We start from the raw sequence: 15,092 nt of genomic DNA on the forward strand, positions 1-15,092 counted from the left end.
ATTTACAAAATGAATGAAGGTCGTGCCTCATAGGTATTTTTAATCAACTTGTGCAGATGTGTTATCGTGGTTGTGGGTATGTTCGCCAAACTGTGAAGTTGATTTTCAGATCTTCTGTCCCCTGTCTAGGTGATATCTTCAGTGCTTTGGAGCCTCCTATGAAGCACAGCTGTACTGTCTTTTGGAATTTATTTGGTTCTGTTCCTGCTGCTTCCGGTCACTGATACTTTGTTATAGTGGCTAGTATATCAGGTCTAGGTCTGTGCTTATTGATCGAGTCTGTGGACATATATTTTGAAGCTGATGCAACTTGAATGCAGATCTCCTGCTCCAGAGATAGGAAAACTACCACTGTGTCATAAGAGCCTGCAATCACTCCTCAAGAGTTAATGTCAGCCAAGGCTCATTTGGGAAAAAATGAACCTCTGAGTTTACATCCCACTTTACCAATTACATGCAAAGATCTAGATCGTTGGTCATATTGTACTGGCTTTCAAATGAAATATTACATAAAGTTCTTATCTACCCACTCAAAGAGACATAAAGAATTCTACAACAGTAATTTGAAGATAATTAAGGATGTTACTGCTGTTGCCAACGATGACAATTTTTTTCCTGTGAATGTTGAGATAAAAGGTGTGTCCATCATTCTTTCAGAAGTCAAAGGAATGAACTCCTTTGAAGAATTATATACTGCTGAATGTGTTTTATGTGCAATTTTGAATAAATTTTTTCCTGGGGTACTCAATGGGTGCAAAAGTCAGTGAATTCCAGCCATCTGAAGTTGATGGGTTTGCTTTGAACTTCCACACAAAAGCTTTGACCTACAACAAAAAATATGACCTAAGAAGATGCTGCGTTTGTATTTTTTTTGCCTGAAAGTCCACAAGGACAAGATTTTGAGATTGGTTTAAGCTGAGTTTTAATTTCACATACCATGATAGTCATTGCTTCCTGTGCTGTTTTAAAATATGTAGCACTGTAGTTAGTTTAATTGAAAATTACCTTGAGTCTCACTTTCAATGTTTGTAAAATATTGTAATCTTTGAAAATAACATTATTTCTGCCCACAGAGAATTATTCCTACTGCATAAGTATTCATGTTTTACTTTCAGTGAACAGAGAATTCCAACATATAGTGAGTTTATTTCATATTGAAAGAAATTAGAAAATATTGTTGTGCTGGTATCAGCAGATAATAAGCTTCCTGTGAGGATGGCAAAGATTCTAAATTGTGAAATCTCCAGATATACAACAGTCCCATTTCTTCTTTCATTCTTTGTAGATTTCTGTCAATTATTGCTAATGAGCATAACTTAAAAGTACAAGAATGTAGAGCCAAGAAAAATTGTATTCCATATCATTTCACTACTTGTAATTCCTTTAAGACATTTTTCTGCCATATTGCAGGGCTTTACTTTGATGGCTGGAAATGGGTGCAGGCATTGTGATTAATGATTAACTCAAAGCAGGTCCAGGATCAAGCTGCACTTGTCAGTCAGGGAATGAATCTGGCCTAGCAAACTTTGAAGAGGGGGCAACATGGGAGTCAGCAGTCCCCAAAGTTTTTAGACACAGCTTTGAAGACTTTGGGAGACAGGAGGAGTGTGTAATCATGGGGGTCATAAAACCTTCCAGACACATGCAGTGAGAGTAAGTAGCTGTGAAAGTCAATGACAGAGTTACACACTGAGGGCCTGGATGCAGTGCCATAAGAATTTCAATGACCTCACACAAATGATTGAGATCAGTAATGCAATTTCAAATTCCATTTCCTATCAACTGCACCACTATCCCAGGTACTGCTTAATTTCTCCACCCCCCCCCCCCCCCCACACTCATCATCATCTACCAACAATCAAAATTCACACTCAGCCATTTTTTTGCTTTACTGCATCCTCATGCACTCAGTACTTCTGCAAGTCTCAGACCTACATTTCACTTATACACATAATCAGTGATTCAAGCATTGCAGCCACATAATCCAAAAGAGTAAACCACACTGTCTGGCTCTCCCTGCCTTTTGAAGAAAACAAGATGCCCACATGTAGAGTTATCAGGAGTTACCTGGAGGGGGGCAGGTTCACTTGCATGTCCGGACCTTCATGGAGGAAACTATGCTAGCCATTATTGGAATGTCCATTGCTGAACCCTAGGCTGAAACTATAGAAAGTGAGTCTTCTCGTACCTAACATGCTTCTCCAATTCCACTTTATTCATCCTTAGCTTCCGATTTACATGCTGTACAACATATACTTCATACAAGGTAGAAAATAAGAAATCCAATAGGGAATTTTGAAGAAACATTTTAGCTGAAGAGTAGAATAAACTTAGTACTTGCAGCCAACGGGTGTGATTGAAGTGAATAGTACAAGCGCATTGAAGAGAAGCTAGACAATCGTATGTGGGAGAAGGGAACAAAGGATTATGACAATAGATGAAGAAAGCTAAAAGCAGGCTTCAGTGGAGTGTAAATGCTGGCATGGACTGGTTGGATCACACGGCCTGCTCTTGTGTGCTTTTCCTGGGCAATGCAATTGTCACACTACAACTATCCTTTACTCTCTATGACCCAGTACCACATCCTTACACTTCTGCTTTTCTCATTCAGATATCTAAGAAGTGGAACCTGGCCAGACAATAGAGGAACAGGACAAAGGTTGTGATAATGGAGATACACATGCACATTCACTTGAACTTATACTCAGTAATCAACACAGATACTGATACTACTCCTCCACATCATTATCCTCTCACTTCTGATACACATGCTCCTGCCTCTCATCTGCCTACTGTAGACCTGGTGACAACGTTATCCCTCTTGTTGCTGAGATGTTACAGCATACAGCAGACCATGCCAATTTTGATACCCTCTCTGTCAATGTTTCCCCCAACTGCTGTATGTAATGGAAACACTGTTTCAATGTAGCAGTGATCTGCTCAGTTACATTTTGTGTGACAGCATAGCTTTCATTGTATGCATACTGTGCATGTGAATCATTGCATAACTAAGTCAAACTCCCAGCCGAACTGGGAGTTTTTGTTGCAAACGTTTTGTCCCCTTTCCAGGTGACATCCTCAGTGCTTGGGAGCCTCCTGTGAAGCGCTTCTGTGCTGATTCCTCCGGCATTTATAGTGGTTTGTCTCTGCCGCTTCCGGTTGTCAGTTGCTGTCCGCTGCAGTGGCCGGTATATTGGGTCTAGGTCGATGTGTTTGTTGATAGAATCTGTGGATGAGTGCCATGCCTCTAGGAATTCCCTGGCTGTTCTCTGTTTGGCATGCCCTATAATAGTGGTGTTGTCCCAATCGAATTCATGTTGTTTGTCATCTGAGTGTGTGGCTACTAAGGATAGCTGGTCGTGTCGTTTCGTGGCTAGTTGGTGTTCATGGATGCGGGTTGTTAGCTGTCTTCTTGTTTGTCCTATGTAGTGTTTTGTGCAGTCCTTGCATGGGAACTTGTACACTACGTTGGTTTTGCTAAACTATTTGGTTTAGTTGGTAGCTCCAACTCAGCTGGTATTGTGGGCTGCCACCCACAAAGGGCATTGTGCCTGCTGCTAAGATGCTGGATGCTGGTCTGCATCATTTGCTGCATGTGTTTGCTCACCAGCCAGGTGTTAGATCATAGGATCACAGGATCTCTACAGTGCAGAAAGTCACCATTCAGTAGTAGCATCAGACCCAAACCTACCCCACCCCATCTCCATCCCCATATTTCTCATGGCTAATCCACCTAACCTGCACATTTCTGGACACTGCTAAATTGCTTTGTAATCTACCTAACCTGCCCAGCTTTTATGGGAGCAAACCGGATCACCCAGTGGAAACCCATGCAGACATGGGGAAAATGTGCAAACTCCTCACAGATAGTCAACTGGGGCGGAAACTGAACCTTAGTGCTGAGGCAGCAGTCCTGTCCACTGAGCCACCATACTGAAAGAGTGAAATTCATTTTATTTCCAGTATAATGCAGAGTTGGCATGTGGCCCAAGTTTTGTGTGCACATTTGTAGCACAGTCCATCATACAGAAGCTTGCAATCCTAGCAAATACACATTCACTCTGCCCTACTGTCTAGTATAAGACAATGAAATGTAGTTAGCTCCCTTTAGATGGGGGAGGCTCTTTGATATCCCTTACATAATATTGCATGCATACAACAAGATTTTAAAAATATTTCCAACTACACAGTAAAAGACATGAGAAACATCAGTGCTCATCTTTGCATCTACTGGCAATATGGACCTTGCTATCCTCCAGAAGGTTCACTTATGCTGCAGCAAGTGGCAGTGTTCAGAGAGGATGTCTTTACTGAATCACAGACATCCCACACATTCTCCTTGAAAGTCAGTCCAAACAATAAATTCCTGAGTATCTTGGGTGGATGTAACCTCCTCCTGAAACTCTGTTTTCCCCTCTCCCCTTCCTAGGTCCTTTCTAGCAGCTGGTTCTATCTTTTATGGTCTCTGTCACATTTTAATGTCGTGCTGTGTTCATCCAGAAACCTTGAAGTCAGCATAAAGTCAAATCGGCATCATCTACACCTCTCCCTGTAAACATTTGTAAATTTAAGCAAGTGAATATATCAGCGCACACATATTCAGGCTGTTGCATCAATTCTATCATTCAGCAGTTAACTTCTATGTATTTGATCCCTTTAAATAGTATTGGTGAAGAAACCTCTTGGTGTGAAACGTTCTTTGGAAGTTCAGGGTTGAGAGAAGCTGTTAACTTAATCATTGAGATTGAAAATGGCATTGATTGTGTCAAATCAGTATTGTACACTGATTACTACCATCGTGTCTCATTCTGCATTGCTCCACCAGCTATTAATTGTCAGTGTGCTAATGTTCTCCCAAATATGTCAGTTGAGATGATTCACCTGAAAAGCGTGCACGTGTTGCAGATGCTTTTTTGAAGGTGAGTGTTTTTCTTATTAAGTAGCAATGAAAATTATTCTAATTGTTGACTAAATAAGATTACATTAAGCTATATCAGAATTAATGCACTCAAAACTGCTCAGGTTGCCCTGTAATTTGCAGTTTGCAGATTCTTCCCCTTAATATTTTATCCCTCAATGTTTTATGAATGATATCTTTTATGAGATGATTGCCAGTGTGCTGGACTGTGTGTATATTTTGAGGAAAGAGAATTGGGACTAATGCAGGCAGCTGTGGAAAAAGATTTTAAAGGTGACATGATGAGGTGATAGGATCCTTCCTATTCTTGCACATAAATAATTTAGCAAATCTGATTTGCACTACATGCTGTGGCTGACTGTCTGATTTAATGTTTTAAATTTTCAGTTTCATTTGGATTTCTCAATTTGGCTTACTAAGTGTTCTCATCTCTTTGTTAGGAATTATTCGACAATGACTGGTATAGATCACGGAATGTGGTTGGGCTAGCAGACATCATTGTCCTAAAATACTCCGTCAATGACAAAACCTCATTTCAAGAAGTGAAAGATAATTATGTTCCCATTATTAAGCGGTTACTTAACCAATGGACAGTTCCAGTCATAGTTGCTGCAGTTGGTACAAGACAAAATGGTGAGTAATGAAGATTGTGCACATATTATTTAAATAAATAGTGGGAAAATAATGCACAATTGTGTTAGTACAATTCCTGTAGTGGTCATGTTTCAAATGTGACGGTTTATATGTATTAAATTAGTCAGAAATCAAGCTACATTTTGTGAAAATTTTTCCTGTTCATCTATGTGCTATGCACTCCCCACAGTTTACAATATCAAAACCTTTTAACGTCAGCTTCCACCTAATAATTCAGAAGGCAAGCACATCACATGATATTGAATGAAACCAATAACCCCAAGATGATCTCTGGTTTAATCCCAGAAGAATGAGTTAGCTGGTATCAATAAAGCTGCATTGGCTACAGCATCGCTGGGCTAAGAAAGGCAGGGAAAATGTCAGTCAGAATGTTTTCTGCTGTCCATTGCCAATGACATATGGTAGAAAGAATATTTTCTGGCATGTATATTGGAAGATTAAATCTAATTTAACATAACGAAAGAGTATTGTAATGAATAATTAGCCTGAATTAGTCAGTAATCTAATGGTAAGGGAACCTTTGTTTATAATGACCATAACAAGATTGTATCTGATGTGAGGTTTGAGTAGCAGTAATTTAAGTCATCATTCAGGTTTTAAATTTAGGTAAGGCTGATTGTGGAAGGATGAGGCAGGAATTTATGAAAATAGAATCCTGTACACGGTGGAAATCTAAAATAAAAACAGAAAATGCCAGAAATTAGCAGTCAGGCAGCATCAATGGAGAGGAAGATTTACTGGGTTAGATTTTGAGTCTCGCCAATTTTGGGTACCTTTTTAAAACTGGTAACAGGATCTAAATTTGCAATGCTCAGAGCTGACCGTTTTTCTTAGCATAGCATAGCAAGCCCACAGCCAATGCCTTACCTGGCCATCACCATTACAGGGTTGGCATATCAAACACTTTAAGTTTATTGGGAGGCAATGGCCTAGTGGTATTATCAGCTGCCTGGGATATCCAGGTAATATCCTAGGGAATCCAGGTTCAAATCCTGCCATGGTAGATGATGGAATTTGAATTCAATTAAAATATGGTATTAAGAGTCTAATGATGATAATGAAATCATTGCTGCTTGTCAGGAAAAAAAAACCCATCTAGTTCAGTAATGTCCTTTTAGAGAAGGAAATCTGCCATCTTTACCCAGTTTGGCCTACATGTGATTCAGCAATGTGGTTGAGGCTCAACCGGGATGGGCAATAAATAGTCGGCAGGCCAGCAATGTCCATGTGCCGTGAATGAATTTTAAAAATGGAGTTCAGGCTATTTCTCAAGAGCAGAAAGTTCATAGCTCCTCAGTGGAATATTGAATCATATGAAGTATATGTTTCGAAGGTCTTACTCCTGCCATACCATGTCCACTTTATCTCCTCCATACTGAATAAGAGAAACAATGAATCATGTAATAATAAAGGCAAGTCATGAACACTTAGACCTGAAATTCTATTTAATTTCATACCTCTTGGTTTTGTCCAAATATCCATATTAACAGTAAAAGACATAGGTCAAAGAAAAGTGTAACTTGTTATAACCTTATAAGAGTGTTAAACAATCAAAGCCAGCACTCCACTTGTATCTGGGAAAGCAGCACACCTGCTGAGCCATTCCTTTAGTGAATCCTGATGCTCAACAAGCATTTATCATTAGGCCATCTGAAAGTGATAGCCAGACATCTGTTTGTCCAGCTGGCCTTATTTAAAAATACTTGGCTGAGCTCCAACACTTACTAGTAGATTAAATAAACAGCCATTCTATTTCAACAGGCTGCAACTTTGTGAACTTATAAAACGTTATTATATCATTGAATTGTTTCTTTCAAAGTTCTGCATCCATGCTTGGCAAGATGAAGAAGTGTGAAGTGAGACAAAGTTTCAGATATTGATAATATAATGGAGCAGTTCATTTACAATTTTTCTTGGACTGCAATGTGCTTCTTTTCTTAAAGCACATCTTTAAATTGCAATGTTTTACATATATTTAAAGACTTCCAGTTTTGTGATCAAATTAATTGATTCTATAGCGCATGGAGGTAAGTGTGCTTGGAGGATGCCTGGAGATAGCATAAGATGTAGGAGCAGAATTAGGGATTGATCTGTTTCTTAACCCATTCTCATTCTTTCTCCCTGTAATTCTTGATCTCCTTATTCATCAAGAACCTATCTATCTCTGTCTTAATACATTCAATGACTTGGCCTCCACAGCTTTCTTCATCAATGATTTCCACAGATTCACCACCTTCTGGATGACTAACTTCCTCCTTATTTCAGTTCTGAAATGGCAATCCATTACACTGAGGCTCTGCCCTCACAATCTAATCTCTCCTACTCATGGAAATATCATCTTCATGTCCGCTCTATTCAGGCCTCTCTGCATTTTGTAAGTCTCTGTGAGATTCCCCTACATTGTGCTAAACCAGACCTAGAGTCCTCAACCAATTCTCAAATGACAAGCCCTTCATCCCTGTGGTCATTCTTGTAAACTTCCTCTCGTTCCCTTCCAGGGCCAACATATCCTTTGTTAAATTTGGGGCCCAAAACTACTTACAGTATCCCAGAGTTAAACTGGGTTATGGAGATTGTACTTGCAGCGTGGAGGGACAGCATCTACACGAAAATGGTGTGGAGTGCATGGAGGCACCATGGAAGTGGATGGAGTTAGGGTCTCTCTGCCTCTATCAGCTTTGAATACAACTGGGAAAATGTCCAAGAGAGCCAGGCAGCCTTGTAATCAGGCTGTTTTGACACTTTCCCATATCTGTAGCTACATCCATACCTGACTGCTCCTTGAATTGTCAGACCCAACTCAGTCCAGCCCCTGCCTCGAAAATGATGCATGTGGAGGCCGCTTCTATGCAGATGAGTCTTGTTTTCCACTCCAGTTATGAAAATACAGCTTAGTATTTCTGATTAATGGCTTTTCATTGGAACTGAGGGAAGATAAGAATATAATAGTTTTTCAGCAAGGGAAAAATAATAGGTGGGGAGAAGGCCAATCAAGAACATCTATGATAAAGTGGAGGACAAGGTAGATGAGATGTCCAGAGGTTTCTTAGCAGGAAAATCAAAAATTAGCAAAATGATAGATTATTTGACTTCCTTTATATTTTGTATAAGTTTTCATAGTCGAGGAAATAGATGGATCCCTGCAAGCCACAGTCCCAATACTTTAGATTACTTACAGTGTGGAAACAGGCCCTTCGGCCCAACAAGTCCACACTGACCCACCAAAGCACAACCCACCTAGACCCATTCCCCTACATTTGCTCCTGTCCCTAACACTACAGGCAATTATGGCATGGTCAATTCACCCAACCTGCATGTTTTTGGACTGTGGGAGGAAACCCATGCAGACACAGGGAGAATATGAAAACTCCACACAGACAGTTGCCTGAGTTGGGAATTGAACCCAGGTCTCTGGCGCTGTGAGGTAGCAGTGCTAACCACTGTGCCATCATGCACTTTCTGCTCCCATATGGGCTTTTTACTGAATAATGTAACTTTCAGCAAATTTGGTTTGTACCTCTCTCTTCCATCTTCCCAGTTTCTTTTAATAGAGTGGATTGTCTCAGCCTGCTCCTGCCCCACCGAACTCATCTCCCAATACCTCGACACGGTCCTGTCCCCTTTAGTCCAAGAACTCCCCACCTACGTTCGGGACACCACCCACGCCCTCCACCTCCTCCAGGATTTTCGCTTCCCCGGTCCCCACCGCCTTATTTTCACTATGGACATCCAGTCCCTGTACACCTCCATCCCGCATCACGAAGGACTCAAAGCCCTCCGCTTCTTCCTTTCCAGCCGCACCAACCAGTACCCTTCCACTGACACCCTCCTTCGACTGACTGAACTGGTCCTCACCCTGAATAACTTCTCTTTTCAATCCTCCCACTTCCTCCAAACTAAAGGAGTTGCCATGGGCACCCGCATGGGCCCCAGCTATGCCTGCCTCTTCTTAGGATATGTGGAACAGTCCATCTTCCGCAACTACACTGGCACCACCCCCCACCTTTTCCTCCGCTACATCGATGACTGTATCGGCGCTGCCTCGTGCTCCCACGAGGAAGTTGAACAGTTCATCAACTTTACTAACACCTTCCATCCCGACCTGAAATTCACCTGGACTGTCTCAGACTCCTCCCTCCCCTTCCTAGACCTTTCCATCTCTATTTCGGGCGACCGACTCAACACAGACGTCTACTATAAACCGACTGACTCCCACAGCTACCTGGACTACACCTCCTCCCACCCTGCCCCCTGTAAAAACTCCATCCCATATTCCCAATTCCTTCGTCTCCGCCGCATCTGCTCCCAGGAGGACCAGTTCCAACACCGCACAGCCCAGATGGCCTCCTTCTTCAAGGACCGCAGATTTCCCCCAGACGTGATCGACGATGCCCTGCACCGCATCTCCTCCACTTCCCGCACCTCCGCCCTTGAGCCCCGCTCCTCCAGCCACCAAGACAGAACCCCACTGGTTCTCACCTACCACCCCACCAACCTCCGCATACAACGTATCATCCGCCGTCATTTCCGCCACCTCCAAACGGATCCCACCACCAAGGATATATTTCCCTCCCCTCCCCTATCAGCGTTCCGCAAGGACCACTCCCTTCGGGACTCCCTCGTCAGATCCACACCCCCCACCAACCCAACCTCCACCCCCGGCACTTTCCCCTGCAACCGCAGGAAATGTAAAACTTGCGCCCACACCTCCACACTCACTTCCCTCCAAGGCCCCAAGGGATCCTTCCATATCCGCCACAAGTTCACCTGTACCTCCACACACATCATCTATTGCATCCGCTGCACCCGATGTGGCCTCCTCTATATTGGGGAGACAGGCCGCTTACTTGCGGAATGTTTCAGAGAACACCTCTGGGACGCCCGGACCAACCAACCCAACCACCCCGTGGCTCAACACTTTAACTCTCCCTCCCACTCCACCGAGGACATGCAGGTCCTTGGACTCCTCCACCGGCAGAACATAACAACACGACGGCTGGAGGAGGAGCGCCTCATCTTCCGCCTGGGAACCCTCCAACCACAAGGTATGAATTCAGATTTCTCCAGTTTCCTCATTTCCCCTCCCCCCACCTTGTCTCAGTCGGTTCCCTCAACTCAGCACCGCCCTCCTAACCTGCAATCCTCTTCCTGACCTCTCCGCCCCCACCCCACTCCGGCCTATCACCCTCACCTTGACCTCCTTCCACCTATCCCACCTCCATCGCCCCTCCCCCAAGTCCCTCCTCCCTGCCTTTTATCTTAGCCTGCTTGGCTACTCTCTCTCATTCCTGATGAAGGGCTTATGCTCGAAACGTCGAATTCCCTATTCCTGAGATGCTGCCTGGCCTGCTGTGCTTTGACCAGCAACACATTTTCAGCATAGAGTGGATCAGTCAAGTAAGAAGTGAAACTAAAATGAATCAAGCGATTATGCTAATTATATTCAATGTGAATTTACATCAAGGTTAATACAGAAGCTAATGAGACCAGTGGTAGTCAAAAATCCAGATCCTAATGGGTTTTCATCCCAAGGTATTAAATGAAGTAGGTCATGTATATTTGGTGCGTCAGTCAAGATCTTTCCAAATTCTCCCAATTTGGAATCTTTCTCTAATTTGTTTGATGGCAAGGGGAGTTATTAGGGGCAGGGTGACTGAGCATTTAATTAACTGTGTGCTGATCAATGACAGATTAGCATGATTTTGTAGAGACCAAACCATGTGTAACAAAGTTGAGTTTTTTTGAGGTAATTAATGTAGTAAATAAAGAAGAGTCTACAGATATTATTTAAATTAATAGCCAGTAAGCATTCAACAAAAGTTAAGAATGCCTATCAAACAACATGAATGAAGAATTGGTTAAGAGACAGAAGACTGAGATTTAGGAGAACGGATAAGTATTCAAATTGGCAGGATGTGACTAATAGTGTTCTTTCTTGTTCTGAACTTCAGCCTCAGCTTTTCACAACATTTTCACAAGTGACTTGGATTGAGATCTATATGTCCAATTATTTTGATTTTTAGGTGGTAGAATACACAACGTAATTGGATGTACACAAAGTTAGAAGGAAACCTCAGTAGATTAACTGAGTGTGGGCACATCTGTGGCATAGGAACTTAAATTCAGGGCAGTACAAAGTTACCTGCCCTAGTTCTTGTGTCAGAATAGCTTTGAATTTGAAAGAAGTTTGGGTCTATGAGTTTAAGAGTTGAAATGCAGAAAGCACTAAAACAATGGACATTTTGAAAAAGTAATCTAATAAAACATTTGCCTTAATCTTGTATGCTGGAATAAACAAAAATGTAAATTCTTATGCTGTACAACTGGAGTATTGCATTCACTTCTGGACTTGCATCTCATGCACTAATCTTGGAAGGAGTGCACTTCAGACTCACCAGCATATCCCAGGGATCAAAGGGTTTTGAATTATGAAGATAGGTTGCTTGAATTTAGTTTGTTCCTTGAATAGAGCAGACAAAGGCGTGGGATAATTAACTTCCTTTGGATGGTCAAAGGAAATGTTAAAGTTAGAAAAAAATTACTCGAAGAATGAATTTTGTACAAACTTCTGAATGTAAACTAGAATCAATGGACAGTCTAGTTTCATAAAACTAATGTAGAAATAATTTTGATAACTGAGAATCCTTTGATTATTTCTAACTATGAAAGGTATGGTAGCGAAATGATTCAGAGCAGGCATTAACTATGTAGTAGTAAATTGAAAAGCAAGTCTATTAGAAATTAATTGCAGAAAATGTCTTTCACAGAGCTTTTTTGTTAATCTGGGGGGAAGAACTTAGTCTGTTCTGATCTAAGAATATGAGATTGTAAGAAACGAACTAAATCCAAAATGATTATGCAATAAAAATAATAAAAGTGCCAAGGATAAACTGCCAGCTTTTGTATTTTTTTTTACTAATTCCTTTAGTGACATCAAGCTGGATTAAGGCTTTGCAAACTGCTTGCTGGGTGGCATTAAGCTTTATTTACATTTACATAATTCTTTTCCTTTTCTGCAGTTAATGAAATCTTACAACAGTTGTAACTTAATTTAAGGCAAAATCATAATAATTTGAAAGACATAAAGCAAGTGTTAAATTGAAAGTATTTAAATTACACCGGCCCACTGTTTAGTAGAACAGAGGGTAGCCCATGATAACAGCAACTATTCTGGCATCTACCCAACAATTTGGAAAATTGCCCAGGTATATCTTTTATGCAAGAAGCAGGACAAATACTATTGGCCAATAATTGCACCAACAGTCTACTGTTGACCATCTAAAATATGATGATAGGGGTCATCAACAGTGCTATCAAACAGAACTTGCTTCCCAATAACCTACCCACTGCACAGTTCTACCAGGGCCATTCAGCTCCTAAGCACATTGCAGTCCTGGTTCAAACCATGGACTTGGACAAAAGAGCTGAACTTCGGAGGTAAGGTAAAAGTGATTTCCCAAAACACCAAGGCTATATTTGAGTGAGCTGAAAATGTGTTGCTGGAAAAGCACAGCAGGTCAGGCAGCATCCAAAGAGCAGGAGAATCGACGTTTCGGGCATAAGCCCTTCTTCAGGAATGAGGAAAGTGTGTCCAGCAGGCTAAGATAAAAGGTAGGGAGGAGGGACTTGGGGGAGGGGCGTTGGAGATGTGATAGGTGGAAGGAGGTCAAGGTGAGGGTGATAGTCCTGAGTGGGGTGGGGGCGGAGAAGTCAGGAAGAAGATTGCAGGTTAGGAAGGCGGTGCTGAGTTTGAGGGATTTGACTGAGACAAGGTGGGGGGAGGGGAAATGAGAAAACTGGAGAAATCTGAGTTCATCCCTTGTGGTTGGAGGGTTCCTAGCCGGAAGATGAGGTGCTCTTCCTCCAACCGTCGTGTTGCTATGGTCTGGTGATGGAGGAGTCCAAGGACCTGCATGTCCTTGGTGGAGTGGGAGGGAGAGTTAAAGTGTTGAGCCACGGGGTGGTTGGGTTGGTTGGTCCGGGCGTCCCAGAGGTGTTCTCTGAAACGTTCCGCAAGTAGGTGGCCTGTCTCCCCAATATAGAGGAGGCCACATCTGGTGCAGCGGATGCAATAAATGATGTGTGTGGAGGTGCAGGTGAATTTGTGGTGGATATGGAAGGATCCCTTGGGGCCTTGGAGGGAAGTAAGGGGGGAGGTGTGGGCGCAAGTTTTGCATTTCTTGCAGTTGCAGGGGAAGGTGCTGGGAGTGGAGGTAGGGTTGGTGGGGGGTGTGGACCTGACGAGGGAGTCATGGAGGGAGTAGTCTTGTCAGAACACTGATAGGGGAGGGGAGGGAAATATATCCCTGGTGATGGGGTCCATTTGGAGGTGGCGGAAATGACGGCGAATGATACGCTGTATATGGAGGTTGGTGGGATGGTAGGTGAGAACCAGTGGGGTTCTGTCCTGGTGGCGGTTGGAGGGGCAGGGCTCAAGGGCAGAGGAGCGGGAAGTGGAGGAGATGCGGTGGAGGGCATCGTTGATCACGTCTGGGGAGAAATTGCGGTCTTTGAAGAAGGAGGCCATCTGGGTTGTCCGGTATTGGAACTGGTCCTCCTGGGAGCAGATGCGGCGGAGATGAAGGAATTGGGAATATGGGATGGCTTTTTTACAGGGGGCAGGGTGGGAGGAGGTATAGTCTAGGTAGCTATGGGAGTCAGTCGGTTTATAGTAAATGTCCGTGTTGATTTGGTCGCCCGAGATAGTAATGGAGAGGTCTAGGAAGGGGAGGGTGAGTATGACATCAAGGATCTCTAGCAAAACTGCAGTCAGTGAGAATCAAGAAAAACTCTCATGCAAGTGGAGTCTTTTGTGGCACATACAAGATGATTATGGTTGTTTCAGGTCAGTCATCTCAGATCCAGGGCATCTCTGCAGGAGTTCCTCAGGGTTATGTCCTAGGTTCAACCATCTTCAGCTGCTTCATGAATGACCTTCCTGCCATCATGAGGTTAGAAGTGGGATGATTGCTGATGTTCAGCAACATTCATGGCTCCTCAGACACTGAGACTGTCCATGCCCAAGTGCAGCAAGGCATGGACAGTTTCCAGGCTTTGGCTAACAAGGGGTAAGTAACCGTCATGCCACACTGGTGCCAGGTAATAACCATCGCCAACAAGAGAATCTCACATTGCCCCTTGACATTCATTGTCTATGATGTCACTAAATATCCAAAATTCAAACCTTGGAGTTATCATTGAGCAGAAATTGAATTGGACTTTGACCTGTTTGCCAAATCTTAGTCCAGCTTCATATCACTGAAGCTATTTGTTTTAAAAAGCAAAGTAGAAAAGTTGTCGATTTGAATACTATACCACAAGAACATATCAGAGGCTAGGAATCCTGCAGTGAGTGACTCTGCTTCTGACTCCTCAAAGGTTGTCCATCATCTGCAAAGTACAAGCCAGGAGTGTGATGGATTACTCCCCACTTGCCTGGATGAGTGCAGCTTCACCAATACTCAAGAAGTTTGATATCATCTAGGACAAAGCAGTCTACATGATTGACAGCATGTCACAA

General features: G+C 42.7%; 1 protein-coding gene across 1 annotated transcript in view; it reads left to right on the forward strand.

Annotated features, from left to right (window-relative positions):
- The window catches only part of rhobtb3 (Rho related BTB domain containing 3), a 135,712-nt gene that overhangs the window by 12,090 nt on the left and 108,530 nt on the right, over nt 1-15,092 (forward strand). The window contains exon 3 of the mRNA XM_060841371.1: nt 5,359-5,551. Within this exon, the coding sequence (XP_060697354.1) occupies nt 5,359-5,551 (193 nt within the window). The remainder of the gene's footprint in view (nt 1-5,358; nt 5,552-15,092) is intronic.

The sequence above is a fragment of the Hemiscyllium ocellatum genome, chromosome 2, assembly GCF_020745735.1.
Source record: "Hemiscyllium ocellatum isolate sHemOce1 chromosome 2, sHemOce1.pat.X.cur, whole genome shotgun sequence".
NCBI lineage: Eukaryota > Metazoa > Chordata > Chondrichthyes > Orectolobiformes > Hemiscylliidae > Hemiscyllium > Hemiscyllium ocellatum.